General features: G+C 38.4%; 2 protein-coding genes across 11 annotated transcripts in view; both read left to right on the top strand.

Annotated features, from left to right (window-relative positions):
* LOC105168523 (dihydroorotase, mitochondrial) overlaps positions 1-2835 on the top strand; it is a 5083-nt gene extending 2248 nt beyond the window's left edge. For both annotated transcript variants that reach the window (XM_011088645.2, XM_011088646.2), the window contains exons 6-9: positions 899-1064; positions 1172-1288; positions 2168-2328; positions 2497-2835. In XM_011088645.2, the coding sequence (XP_011086947.1) occupies positions 899-1064; positions 1172-1288; positions 2168-2328; positions 2497-2691 (639 nt within the window). In that variant the 3' untranslated portion in view covers positions 2692-2835. The remainder of the gene's footprint in view (positions 1-898; positions 1065-1171; positions 1289-2167; positions 2329-2496) is intronic.
* On the top strand, positions 3443-10959 carry LOC105168522 (HBS1-like protein). Of its 9 annotated transcripts, none has more exons than XM_020696134.1 (13): positions 3443-3555; positions 3706-3820; positions 4086-4208; positions 5663-5827; positions 6114-6335; positions 6492-6569; positions 7485-7798; positions 7886-7996; positions 8082-8566; positions 8792-8960; positions 9926-10165; positions 10277-10411; positions 10512-10959. In XM_020696134.1, exons 3-13 carry the CDS (start codon positions 4097-4099, stop codon positions 10641-10643), a joined length of 2163 nt encoding a protein of 720 aa, XP_020551793.1. In that variant the 5' UTR covers positions 3443-3555; positions 3706-3820; positions 4086-4096; the 3' UTR covers positions 10644-10959. The 9 variants fall into 9 exon arrangements, with proteins under 9 accessions (XP_020551793.1, XP_020551794.1, XP_011086942.1 ...); XM_020696135.1 differs by having other exon boundaries at positions 3706-3972; positions 7491-7798; XM_011088640.2 differs by having other exon boundaries at positions 3706-3972.

The raw sequence follows: 14696 nt of genomic DNA, 5'->3' as shown, positions 1-14696 counted from the left end.
TTACAGATTCTCTGTTGTACATAGGTATCAATCCCAGGTTATGGGATTCTGTTCTAGGTTCCTGGATTACCATTTGTCTATTTGAAGCTGGATTCACCCACTGATATGAGAAATAGGGCTAATTCTGAAACTATATAGTTGTGTCTAGAAGTTATGGAATATACTTGGATTAACTTTTTTTGCAGTCTCAGTCTTGTATACGAGTAGCTTCTCCTTATAAGATTTCATATAGTGTGCTTAGAGTTTAAGCACTCAAAACTAAGATCATTTACACTTTGTCTGAAGAAGTGCTTCAGGTGGCAAAATGAAAGCTTCTCTCTGTCTCTCCTCTGTCCTCCTTCCTGGCCTGCTTTCGGAATACTATAATTGGTGGGATCGCAACTTTGTGCGTGTCATGAATCTGTTTAGAGTCCTGGATGCTAAAGCCAAATAGAAAAATAAAAGCAAAGTTCAATGTTGGTGAGGCTTTTGACATCTTTAACTAGGAAGGGATTTCTGTGAAACTGAAAGTCTGTCGACTTGAACTAATTGCACTCAGGTTTAGAAGCAGAAAATAGGTACAGAGATATTCTTACATGAAAACATGATTTGCAGTGTCTTGATACAGTGTATGACCTCGAACAATAAAACCTCTGGAAACTTTGTCTTCGACATATGTGGTGTATGATAAGATTTCTTTTTTCCATACAGAAGTTTTTTGCTGATTCCAAAATTCCCGAAACACGTGTTGATTGATAGAAATAACACTGATGAAGGCCAGATTAATATATTAGCAGATAGTTAATCCATATAAGGGCCATTGTGTCATTATGAGCATATATATCTGCATGACTAACAATAATATGTTATTAATGTATTGATAATTGGCAAAACCTCAAACAGTTGGAACTCTATGCAGGTCCATGGGGAGGTAACAAGTCCTGATGTTGATGTATTCGATCGCGAAAAGGTGTTCATTGACACAGTTCTTAGCCCCTTAATTCAAAAGTTTCCACAATTGAAGGTTGTCATGGAGCATATTACCACAAAGGATGCTGCAGATTTTGTCCAGTCTTGTGATGAGAGTAAGTCATAGCAGTGATAAACTTCAGAAATTTTGTTACTTATGGTCAAAAAGATGATATGTCATCTTCATTTCATAGTGATCGCCTAATTTCAATCATCCTTTCAGGATTTGTTGCAGCAACTGTGACACCGCAACACCTTGTTCTTAACAGGAATTCCCTTTTTCAAGGAGGACTGCAGCCTCACAACTACTGCCTTCCAGTACTTAAGAGAGAGATACATAGTATGCCTTCTAAACTCTATAGATGAACAATCAATCATATTTGCTGTCTATTTCTTTACTCAAGATGCATTGGCCTACTACTTGTCATTATGTTTTTTAGGAATGCATGCATGATTACTTAGTGAACATCATTGTGCTATATCATTTACTGCATTCATTCAGAGGCTCCTGATTCTCACGAGATGTTATAGCATCACGAGTTTTTGTTTTTCATTTTCTTGTTTGCTAATAGGAACCTATCATTCAGAAAGTACATTTATGACAAGATGCATCTATTGATGTTTTCCAGATAGTATGACTAAATGTCATAATCATCTTGGTTAGACTTGTTGAATCTGTATTCTACTGCAGTTTTAGCTGGCATATCATCCTCAAAATGCATGAGCCCCTGGAAGCGTGTTTAACTATCACATTTGGTGAAGTGCTTACACTAGAATAGAGAAACTTTTGTGGCCATGTGATAACATGAAACATGTTCATTCTCCCATTTACTCAATTAAAGCTAATGGTATTTTTCCTATAATGTTTATAGGCACATTTAGTGGTAACCATTAATGGAAGAGTAAATGCTTTGACTTAATGAATTTGATGTTTTCGGAATTATTTTCAATTCCTTTTTTAGGCAGAGAAAAGAAGAGACTATGGAAGAGCATTGAAAATTTGTTACATCTAATGGATATCTTTGGGGTTTATGTGAAATTTAACTGGTGATCAGTGATCCGTACCTTAGTAAATGTTGTTTAGGCATGCATCCAAGCATTCTTATCATGCTACTATGGCAGCTTCTTCCCATAAGCCCCTGATGGACTATGTCTTGCATTTATTCATTTGGTCTCACAATACACTTTAGTTTTATGCATTTACTTTGTTCTCATTCAGGACAGGCAATTGTGTCAGCTGTTACAAGCGGAAGCAAAAGATTCTTTCTTGGAACTGACAGCGCACCTCATGAAAGAAGTAAAAAGGAGTGTCCTTGTGGATGTGCTGGAATCTATAATTCTCCTGTGGCCTTGTCAGTGTATGCCAAGGTTTTTGAAGAGGTAATTTTAGCGACCATACTATATCTGTTGTTTACGAATCTGTTCTCTAGTAATTCAACTCTAACAAGCTTCCTTCTGGCATTTAAACCCAACAAAGTCTATAATTGGTTTGTATTCAACTTCTAGTTTAAGATATGACTGCTTGAGATTCCATTTTTTGTATTACAGGCGGGCGCACTGGACAAGTTAGAAGCTTTTACGAGCTTTAACGGACCAGACTTTTATGGTCTTCCTAGAAACACATCAAAGATTACATTGAGAAAGACCCCATGGAAGGTGCCAACATCATTTTCCTTTACATGGGGTGATATTGTTCCGATGTTTGCCGGTGAGACACTAGAGTGGCTACCATCTCCGCTGTAGAACAAGAGAATAAGATCGCCTATTTCTTTTGGCAGTTATTTGTTCTTAGCTTTACCTCCATGGCGTTTGTTTAATGCAACTCAAAGTTGCTCGCTATTTGAATTATTGAGGAAGATTTTCAAATCGCAGAACTATTTTTCATTACTGCTCATTGTTTTTATTACAAGGAGAAATCTTAAAATGGATGTGCCAGGTTGATTACGTGGTACCATAGTGTGAGTAGTATTACTAACTTGGGCTCTTAAAAGTACTCTCTCTGTGCAACCTGAATGTATATATTTGTAATTTTGCAAAAAAGTTGGAAGTATTTGTATACAATTAAATCTGACCACCGAATACGAGGTGTATTTGTAATTATAATTGCAATCCTAGCAGATGTATTTGTAATTATAATTGCAACCTCAACGGATGTATTTATAATTATAATTGCAACCTCAACGGATGTGTAATTGAACATGCCACTGAATAGGAGTTGTAATTATAATTCCAATGTCAATGGATGTACTTTTAATTTTGTAAAGGGTACGAGTGCTTGTGTAATTAAACTTGATCATTAGAACTATAAGTTTTATGAATATACTTGTAATTTTGTCAAACATACGGAGTATTTATGTAATTAAATTCGAGCTTAATTGATGTGGATGTAATTTACTGTACTAAAATTTGTAATATTTCACGTGAAAATTACTTTGCTAGAAGAGAACAACTCGTAAGTTGGGCCATTGTTGTTAGTACAGACCAAGCCCACATGACGACTCCTATTCTTGTGGCATTAATATGGAATAAAATAAACAAAAGAAAAGGGGCAGATGAGAATAGAGAACCAGAAACCTTCCTTCACCGCCGACCGACGGATGCCTCCAGGTCTTCTGCTGCGATTCAATTTTTATTTCTTGACAAATTGCAATTTTGAGAAACCCCTTTTTGTGATTCAATTGTCAGTTTCTTGGTTTCCTGTGGAGCTATCGGAAAAAATGGCGGTTGAAAATTTCACGCGTAATCCTTTTACTGCAGTGCACAGAGGAGCTGTAGTCGAACACTAGTAACTAAAGCAGCATCCAGCAGAATAGATTTGGAAGAAGAAGCACCATTGACATTGAGCAACGGTATTACAAGCGTTTATATGCATGTACGTTCATGTCTTAACCCAAGTTGAGTAAAAATCCAACTTTTGTTGACACGGAGTCCAATGGCTCCCGAACTCTACTGCATAAAAGATCGGGGTGTTAGTGGGGATTATTCGTATCCCGGTTCTTCCATCTAGTGCAAAAGTTGCCTTTGGTATGTTGTCTTCCGTTGTTGGAAATAGCTTGAAATCTACGTGCATTGTTTTTGGCTTTAGATTTTGTTGTCTTTATGGTGAATGTTGATCGTATTGCTGCTCTATGTAACAGGAATTAGAAAAATGCCTCGTAAAGTGGATTATGGATTTCGTTATGAGGATGATAATTATGATGTTTATGAAGATTACGACTATGACTACGCAGATGATTATGATTATGAAGAGGAAGAAAATGGTTGGTTTTGCTCTCTCTTTGTTTGCTTACTGTTTGTGTGTATTAGTGCACTTTAAGGCTGTATTCTGCTGAGATCACCTCGGAATTTTGCTACCACAGTTGGGAACTGGCTATATGAGTTTTCCCATTGGGTTCCAATGATAATTAACGAATATTTTATCTTTATGTTCTTACGAGTTTAATCTTGGAATTCAAAAGGAAAGGAGGAACATATGAAGAGAGTCTGGTTTAGCCCTTACTCCTTAATTGAAATATGAGAAATCAAATCAGGTTTTGTCAATCTAAATAATGACTTTGAGATGGTAATGAAGCAAGTCTCATACCATGGCAAGGGGACTTTGGTTGATGTAGGACAACTCTTTGAGGAACTTCATTAAGTGATTACAGATGGGTATAACGTTTTTGGAGATCTAGATCTCAAGAGTGATATCCTTGTACATGTTATCGATCTTTCTTATAGTACTATAGTGCTTTGTTAATGATGTCCTTGGTAGTGTAGGCAGTCCAACTGATGCTCACTTCGTGATTGCTATATCATAAATCTCAACCAAAGTTCCCCTTGTTAACTTTATCTACATTTTCACTTAAGCAGAGAAGCTGATGAAACCATTTTTCAATGTCAAAGTCCTTTCCCAAGAAGGTCTCCTCCTAGACTGTGTTTAGGTTTTACTGCCTTCTGAGTCCCTGAACAGGGATTTCGTAAAGAATGAAACATGCTCCTTAACTGTTTGGAACTGAAAATATAGCCTCTTATTGACAAAATGAAAGTAGACTCAAAATATCCAACATTACTTAATTCAGGCTGCAAAGCTAATTATTACAAGTTCTTCAATTGTCTTTTACAGAAATTGATCTGATTCCTAAGCTTAAGATATTGGGTGATGTTGTCTTAATTGTTCAGTTTGAAAGACATTTATCATTTTTCAAGTGAAATTATTGGTCCTTATAAAGTGAAATACGAATAGGGCTTTTCTGACCTTAGTAATTAACTCATTGCAGCTTTGAAGTCTCTCTTATTTGAAAATCCGGATCCTTGTTCCCTTAAGTCATACTGTTCTTAAAATGTTCGGGAAATTACAGAAGAAAGAGGAGATCTCTTTTAAACTTACCAAAAGAAATGAAGGCGATAACATAGCATTAATATTTAGCGGTGGATTTTGGAACTCGTGTCAAATTGTGCCATTTGTTCCAATATAATTGTTGTTTCTTGAACTTATGGTTAGAGAAATGATTTGCTTGCTTTCTGAAATCACAGACGCATCGTAGTTTATTTCATTCCCAAATGAGGGTGTTTTATCTGCTTTAAAACCCACAGGGAACTCCAAGTAAGCAAGATGTTAGCTTTCATGTGACTTGATCTATTTTCACTTATTTCTCATTGTCTCTCTTTTTTGCAGTTTTTGCAAAGTGAGGTTCATTATGCTTTATATCTCTTAATTGGTTCTTTGAAATAGGGATAGCACCTGTGACAAAGGCAAAACAAGAAGCTAGCAGGACTGGGGTCTGGCGTTGCCCAATTTGCACCTATGATAATGAAAATAGTATGTCTGCATGTGACATATGTGGGGTTTTACGTAACCCTTTGGTGAAGGTTAATAATAAGGGCGATACTGCTGCAGGTATAACTATATATAACATGCATATTGTGTTTTTTTTTCCTTTTATATGCTATTGCAGTGATTGGGTTACATGTACGAGAAACATGCTGCTTTAGGGCTTCTCCTTTTTCTCCTTTCCATGCTTTCCAATGGCATCAATATACATCATATGGATCAATTCCTGGAAATTACCACTTCCTCTTGTTTAATCTGTTTTCTTTATTTTTCATCTTTGGGTTGTTTGCATGGGTTGCATTTTGTAATTATTTTCATTAAATTCTTTATAGAGTAGATGCTTTCCATGCAGTGGGTGGCATATGCAAAGATTCTGGAGCATCTGTGATGGCCATGTCTCTTTTTGCATCATCACCGCAGCATATGGCCAAAATGCCTATACTCTTTGAAGCTCAGAAATCAGTTTCTTCCACAGATGACCATCTTAACTTCCACAAAGATGGCAATTTTCGTGGCACTTTTCAAGAATTCAATAGTGCTTTTAGCTCTCAAAATCATCACAAAGTTAATATAGGTCGGAACAGGTTCTAAAACTAGTTATCAGTCAGTAGAAAATCATAATTTTATTAGACCAAAGTAAAACTGTGCCTCAGACCATTTTATGCTTGTCTTTGTTGCTGTTATTCGGATACATCTTCTTGTTTTCTGACATTGCACATGTTGATAGCAGCCGCTTTCAAGTTTGATGCTCCTTCTCCAGATGATTTGGTATCAAATGGATTGCGATCAGTGAAATCGAAATCCAAAGGTATATCTTTTACGGTTCAGAGTGCATCACCAGGCTTTGTTTTCATTAAACATAATCCAACTAATTGTTATTTGGGTCTAGGAAAAGCTAGGGTGGTGCTGTATTTATACCTTAAAACATTGCATGCGCTAATGGAGAAAAAAGCCAAAATAAATTAGAATGTCCAAAAACTAAAATCTAAAGGATTAATGTTTCTGAGGATGAGACCTTGGCTTATGGTGAACTTGGTAATAATCTGGTTAGGATCAGTTGCTGGCCAGGATGTTTTCTTCTTATTCTTGGCTGAGCTTGTGGCTTTGAGGTGGAAGGATGTAACTAGTTTAGTTAATCTTAAGCCAAAAATTGGTTATTCACCGACTTCTTGGGAAAGGACTTTGTTTTATTTCACCGTGCTAGTATAGTTGCATTTGCCCCTAATCATGAAATCTAGAAATAAATTTTTTGATCTGAAGTCAATAAATTATTGTTTTAGAAATCATGCTTTTGATACTCTGATAAATACAAGAAAAATAGCAATTGATTTTCTTCTCTATTGCAATCGATCTATTAGGTCGAGTCCTTCTGTATGCTGGCAAAAATCAGTTGCCGTTTTGTTTGGTCTTGCGGGTCCATACCAAATAAACGAAAAACTTAAAAATAATAAAACAAAAGGCGCCCTGACGAGTAGAATCTTGGATTCCAGCATTCATATCTCTTTGATATCCGGAGTTAAATTGATTAGTGATATGCTTATTTCCCTCTTCGACCATTATTTTCTTATGTGCTCACAGAAGAAACTGTCTATTGAACATCTTCCACTTATTAAAATAACATGTCGAACTGGATCTACTGTTTTATGTTCCTTCTGGTGTTTGGCACGCAGTGATATTGCTTCTTTTCTACTTGGAGAAAATTTTAACAAATCTTATGTCATAGGTGAAGACTCGAGGGGAAGAGGGACAAATTTTCTGGTTGAATCAGAGCTAGCTGCTAATGGGCTAGTGTCCTCTTCAACATCAGTGACTAGAGAGAGACATAATGGAGTGGAAGAAAATGATTCTACTTCAGGAAGTGGAAACAAACCAGAGACTTTTAACACTAGAATGGACACTGAGTCTTTACCTTCCAAATCAGGAAAAGCAAGAAGTATCATTGAGAGAAAAACAGAATCAATTTCACAGTATATTCCTGAGAAATGGATGACACCGAACAATAAAGATGATGGTTTGAGTCAACTGAATCTAGCAATTGTAAGTCACTCTTTAATGTTATCTTGGAATATCCACCAAAGTGATGTGTTATGCCCACCCATAATTTACAATTTACGCTGTACTCAGGTTGGGCATGTTGATTCCGGGAAATCTACCCTTTCAGGAAGGATGCTTCATCTCTTGGGGCGAATATCTCAGAAAGAGATGCACAAATATGAAAAAGAAGCTAAACAACAGGTAAAAGTACTGCCATGTTTCTTTGTTTTGCCCTATGCTTCTAAATTGGATTGCTGGAAATATATGCTTTTTCTTGTTTGACCAGGGAAAAGGATCTTTTGCTTTTGCATGGGCATTGGATGAAAGTGCTGAAGAAAGAGAAAGGGGTATAACTATGACGGTGGGTGTTGCTTTTTTCACTTCTAGAAAATATCACGTTGTGCTGCTCGACTCCCCAGGACATAGAGATTTTGTTCCGAACATGATCTCTGGAGCAACCCAAGCGGATGCTGCAATTTTAGTGGTTGATGCTTCAATGGGTTCATTTGAAGCAGGCATAGATGCTATTGGAGGGCAAACGAGGGAACATGCACAGCTGATCAGGAGCTTTGGAGTCGATCAGATTATAATCGTTGTCAACAAAATGGATGTTGTGGAGTACTCCAAGGAAAGATTTGATGTTATCAAGCAGAAATTAGGAACTTTTCTCCGATCTTGTGGTTTTAAAGATTCTTCTATTTTATGGATTCCAGCAAGTGCCATGGAAAACCAAAATTTAGTGGCAAATCCTTCTGAAGCACGCTTGTCCTGGTTAGTTGCTTGTATCTGCTGCTTTATCCTTTTCTTCGTCTCTCTCTCTCTCTCTCTCTCTATATATATATATATATATATATCTTTTGGCACTTTATTTTTATTTTAAGGCATGCTACCTTAGTAGTTGATATATGTTTTGAGAGAACAAATAAGATGTCTTTTGTTATTTTTTACTCAGATTCATGCTGGTATGAATGCCTTGTCAAATTACTGCCATTGCAGGTTTAAAGGACCTTCATTGTTGGATGCAATAGATTCTCTCCAGCTTCCTGAGAGGGATTACTCCAAGCCGTTACTAATGCCAATATGCGATGTTATAAAGTCACAATCACAAGGTCAGGTGACTGCATGTGGGAAACTGGAAAGTGGAGCTATTCGAACAGGATCTAAGGTACATCAATAATGACCAAATCTTGGTTTAGGAAAAATCATCATCAGCTCCATCTTATAATTATTAATTCTCATTCTACTTGGAGTTAATTTGTAATTCTTAAGATCAAGCAACTGTGCATTATATCATGGAAATGATAATACTTTCTTTGTTGATTTACCTGTCTCAACTAGAGTAGAACAAAATGAGTCTAACTGTGACTGAAATTTTTGCCCCACTTCATGAAAGATAGCAGTGTCTTAAGACCTATTGTGCATAGCTCAATCAAGGCATTAACTTGAAATGGAGTAGCGTAAGATTCATGACAGAAGGGTGTTAATCTGCATGCCGCTCTATAAATTTATTACCTAAAATTCTATTGATCTGGTCTTGGATTTCTACTACATTGCTTTCATTTTTGTTTGGACCTGCCCCCATTCTGCAATGACAAATTGTTACGATCCTCAATACACTGGGACAAAAGAGATCTCAAATTGTTGATGGTTTGGAGTCTCCATGAAGCCATATATTGAACTCCAAAGATGATGTAAACTGTCAAAGACTAGTGTTACTTTATGCTGTAGTTAATACGATAGACTGATTATAGTATCCTTTTCACCTAGTCGGTTTTATTATGAAGCTCACCTCCGATGTACTTTAAGAATTGAGCTTACCTAGATTGCATGTGTTAAGATGGTATTGTGAAGCACCATCTTTGCCGCAGTGGTGGTTACTTTGATTATTATATTGATTCTTACATTGATGATATTTAACAGGAGAGTTTATGTGATTGCTGATAGCTATGTTTATATATTAAGTACACTTTATGTTATGCAGCTATTTCAGTAGGTTTTGTTCAAAAGATATTTAATCTGTATGCTGACTTGTTCCATGCCATTTTGATGATCAAGTGCTATCTCTACAAATAGTTAGCATTCCTGGAATGTGTAGCATCAGCCATATTTAGCAATTTTTGTTGGTTACAGGTATTGGTTATGCCTTCAGGGATAACAGCGACAGCCCGTTCTTTGGAGCGAGACTCTCAGCTTTGTAACATTGCAAGAGCTGGTGACAATGTTACCGTCAATTTGCAAGGTATTGAGGGCAATCAAGTGACAGCTGGGGGTGTGATATGTCACCCTGATTACCCTGTTCAAGTCACAAACCGCTTGCAACTGAAGATCCTTGTCCTGGACATTTCTACTCCAATTGTGATGGGTTCTCAGGTTTGCATTTATACATACAAACAGGGTTCATTTTGTGTTTTGCCTTGTTCTGTTGGAGTTGACATGCATAACCTCGCAACTCCAACATGATAATTGTGTGAACATTTGCAGTTGGAATTTCACATACACCATGCGAAAGAGGCTGCAAGAATTGTGAAGATATTGTCTCTACTTGATCCGAAGACAGGGAACACGACAAAGAAGTCCCCGAGATGTTTATTGGCCAAGCAGAATGCCATAGTTGAGGTGGATGCAGAATTCTCTTGTCCCACCCTGTACTTGTGTTCCTTTCTATTATTTGGTGCTCCTCGGTAACCAGCTTATAGTGCTTCTTTTCTCATCTCAGGTGGTTCTGCAAGGGCCTGTTTGCGTGGAGGAGTACAGCAGTTGTAGAGCTCTGGGAAGGGTGTTCCTTAGATCATCAGGGAGAACCATTGCTCTTGGTATTGTGACTCAAGTAATTAAGAGGGAAGAATAGATCCACATGAGATATATGGGAAGATTACAACAAAGATTCGAGTTCCATCATCTACAGTCAGTTTGTTGTACCTCATCAATTTTGCAGCATTGGTGGGAAGTGGTAGTGTGCGCAGAGTTAGCTATGGATGTATGTTTGTATCACGGGCTATTTGTTCCTTGTACAAAATCATTTTCACATTTTGTCTATTATACAACTCTAACTCTACAGGATGTTTGTATGTGGAGAAAACTTGGACGGATACTAAACTATTTCCTTGTGCAATCCAGATTCTGAGTAGTTTAAGTTCTAGTATTTGAAGAATGTTGACACCTGATCAGTGACTACATTATTTAGTTTTTCCGTTTTTGGTTGTTCATATGAGCTGGGCTAGGTGATAATACTCATCAATGTGACAAGAAATTCTATTTTATGCTCTGGGAATGAATAGCAGATTCCTTCCATATTGAGGTTAGTGATGGGTTTGGGAAAGGGAAACTCTCAAGTTTCAACAATACTCAATCCTGCATTTACTTGTGGTTAAGGAGACACTTGCTACTTCTTGTTAGGGTAACATATACTGACCCCACTGAGGTTGAATGTTATTTGTAAAATTATAAGTATATTTTTTGATGTTATAATTGTAATTATAAGGATGCTCCGTTATCAATCAGAATTTTGTACAAACATCTCCTATGTATATTGCATTAATACCCCCTCAAGGGGTGTACTTATAATTTTACAAAAAACAGGGGTACTTATAAGGGATGTTGATGTAATTTATTTTTGTTATTGTATCTAAACTATTAGAGTAAATTACAACAATCACCCATTAGGTTTGACATAATTACGAATACCCCTAATGTTTGATGAAGTTATATAATTACTGAATGGAGACATGAAATTGTCAACTATATCCTTGCTATATTTTTTTTAATAAAAATAAAAATTTGTACAAAAATTGAACATAAAGGATGAGAAAATTTGAAAAATTATAAAAAAAATTATCCACATAGTCAATAAAAAAAATTAAAAAATAGATAATTTTTAGTCCATAAAGGTATTTTGGTTAGTTTACCACAAAAAATAAATAGAAACCTAATAGAGACTAATGGAATAGACTAATTGTTAGACAAGTGTTAAAATCAATGAGGTATTAATAATTTTTCAAACAACAAGAGTATTCGTAATTATATCAAAGTTTAGAGAAAATTATTGTAATTTACCCAAACTATTAATTAAAAGGGAGAAGCCCATAATAATTAACTGTTGTATGAAAATATGTGTTCACTTAAATATCCTTTTTCAATATGGTTGGTGAGTTGATGGTAACAAACGGAACATAGTATGTGTGTCCTATACTACCTACCTACCTAAATTTTACTTCTCACTCTACCCTTTTCTTTTTTCTTTCAATCTCTACGTATTATTACTATCAAAATAAAACTCAAGAAATTAAGTTAGGTTCCCACTTCCCTCCTATCTGTAATTGGATAGTAAAATAGTCATTGAATTGTCAAAAGACTTCTCTTCGAGGTCAGGTCGCGATAAGTGACTTCGATCCCCGATTCGAGCTTCGAGACAATCCCTGAGAACACAGAAATCGGGTTAAGCCAGTCGGGAGGTTTCCCGACGAAGGCTCTCCGACGCTCAAGTCAGTATTTTTTAGCCTGAGAAGGATATGAGTAATTCGGTGTATAGAGAGTAAAAAGTGAACATTACCCGGCTAGGAGCCTCTTCGCTCCTTTATGTAAGATCTCCTCCCCAGGTAGAATTGAGTAAGTGCGGATATATGGCTTTCTTGCCTTATTTATGCGCTCTAATTTGTAGCTTAATTGGATAATCCCATGATCGCAGCACCCATAAATTTCTCTTGGGGAATAATTAATGGGATTTTACCCCTTTTCACGTGGGCGCGTAATCTTCCCCAATCATCAGTCCCCGAAGTTCTGGACGCGATGTTAAGTAGCGTGTAGAACTCGAACGATCTCGCGGGCATTAATGATCTCGGATACGGTGAACCACGTGTCAGGGATATTATGCCTCTTCAGGTGCCTGATGCCACGTGTCGCTCACTGCGTGGCTAGTTTTGAATTTGAAACTCACTTCTCCCCATATATATCGATACATATTTCAAATGGGGTTTTTACTGGCATCTTCTTCCTCAAGTTATTGCTCCTGCCTCTCCTCGGTTATTCAGACATCAACCTCCTGCATCTCCAGGTACAATGCCTTCCTCAAGTTCTGATTCTGGTTCTCATTCTTCTCCTCCCATTTCCCGTAGGATTGAGTCTTACACGCCCGATGAGGGTCCGTCTAGGGTTAGGTTAGGGCGTGGGTCGCGTAACCCTCCTCGTGCTGTGTCGGGCTCTAATGGTGCCCCCGATGTTGCTCCTGAGTTTAAACCTTGGGAGACTATAGTCAGTACGGTTAGACAGCAGGTTCATTTGATTCGTGAAAAATACATTCCTCCCAGTTTCGAGATCGTAATCCCTACTCCAACCGATCGTATGCATCGCCCTCCTCGAGGTTTTTGTTCCCTGTCTTTAAACCATTTTGATGCAGGTTTAAGGTTGCCCCTTGCTCCTTATGTTTCCCAAATCCTTAGGCGTCTAGAACTGTGCCCTATGCAACTTTCGCCCAATTCAATCCGCCATATAATCATTTTCATCATCATAATGAGGGTTCACCGTTATGAGCCCAGCTTCGACAATTTCTGGTCGTTGTACTCCTTCACCACATCAGCGAGATCGGCTGATAATGGTTTTTTCTATTTGTCCGCTCGTAAAGAATGTAGGTTTCTAGCCCCCCTTACCTCCAATGTAGGTCCTTGGAAAAAGAGGTTCATTTTTGTTCGACCTCCACCTGGTCGAGGGTGGCCCTTTTGCTGTGATTGGGTGTTAGAGAAACCCAAGCCCATGGTCGAAGGGGGAGGGTTAGAAGATGATCTAATTAGAAGTCTCTCCTCTTACCGATACGACCCGAAGAAAATCTTGGTGGAGGAAGTCCTCCGACTCGCGCATCTTTCTCCTGCTCCTATTCCGGTTGAGGGCTCTTTAGGTGAAAGCTTTCTCTTTTGCTTCACCTTTTTGACGGTCGTAGAGTCTATTAACTTTTTCTTTTTTGGGCTGTAGACAACATGGTTGGCCAGGCTCGTCTTTCTCAACGGATCAGAGCTATTCGAGCTCAATCGACTGCGGCAGCGGTTACACCAGCTGCGCCTTCATCCGCGACATCTCGTCCAGTCGAGGATCCTGTGATACCGGAGAGTTCAAGACCTAGGAGCCCTCCGATCGAGATAGGGAGTGAAGATAATCGATCGCGCATACACCCACGAGCTACTCAATCGAGGTCTGGATCACCCAACCACTCTCGCACGGATGAATCTGAACCAGGGGGTTTGATAACTCGCCGTCGGCGAAGAGACAAGAGCCCCATGGGATCCAACACAAGGGCTCGTACTCAACCTCTGGTCGCGAGTTCATCACTATCCGCAGCTCCTGGTGATCGTAGAGGCTTAGAAATGCTAAACGACATTTCAGAATGCTGGCGTAAGGCCCGCGAGGACCTCAGGGCTCCTAATCATCCTATGGCTGCGCGCGTTGGGGAGAAATTTGTCCCTGACTGGAACGTTTCTCCTAACAGCTCGGTGCTGGGATCCCACTCTGGCCAGGAGTCATGGGAACTATATAACGCGACCTGCCTGCCTTTCGATCAAGCAGCTTTGATTCAGAGCCTATTTACCCGATTGGAGGAACATGCTGCTCATTCTCTCATTCAGGTACTGTTTCGATGTTACCCTTTTTCCATCGTGGTTTTTCCCCTAATTCGTATTTTTCTTTTTCAGACTGCCAATTTCGTCCGTAGCCTCTCTTTGAAGTGTGCTGGGTTCCGGAGAAACCAGCTTGCGTCTGAACGTGCGAACGCTGATATGCGGACTAAACTCGGCGAAGTTACTTCTCGGGCGGAGAGTTTGGAGACTCAACGTGCGACCCTGGAGTCCCGGGTTAAGGAGTTAGAGGAGAAGATGGCTTCTGAAATATCGAAGGCTACTGAGCTAGGTCGTGAGGCGGG

This window comes from Sesamum indicum, linkage group LG8, assembly GCF_000512975.1.
Source record: "Sesamum indicum cultivar Zhongzhi No. 13 linkage group LG8, S_indicum_v1.0, whole genome shotgun sequence".
Lineage (NCBI taxonomy): Eukaryota > Viridiplantae > Streptophyta > Magnoliopsida > Lamiales > Pedaliaceae > Sesamum > Sesamum indicum.
The sequence above is the reverse complement of the archived record's forward strand: the minus strand, read 5'-3'. Positions and strand labels throughout refer to the sequence as shown.

Bases quoted from the DNA above. Each gene is read 5' to 3' on its own strand.
- LOC105168522 (XM_020696134.1), top strand. From the start codon at position 4,097: ATGCCTCGTAAAGTGGATTATGGATTTCGTTATGAGGATGATAATTAT. The intron at 4,209-5,662 runs GTTGGTTTTGCT...TCTTTGAAATAG, and splicing joins TTATGAAGAGGAAGAAAATG to GGATAGCACCTGTGACAAAG. The intron at 10,166-10,276 runs GTTTGCATTTAT...GAACATTTGCAG, and splicing joins CAATTGTGATGGGTTCTCAG to TTGGAATTTCACATACACCA.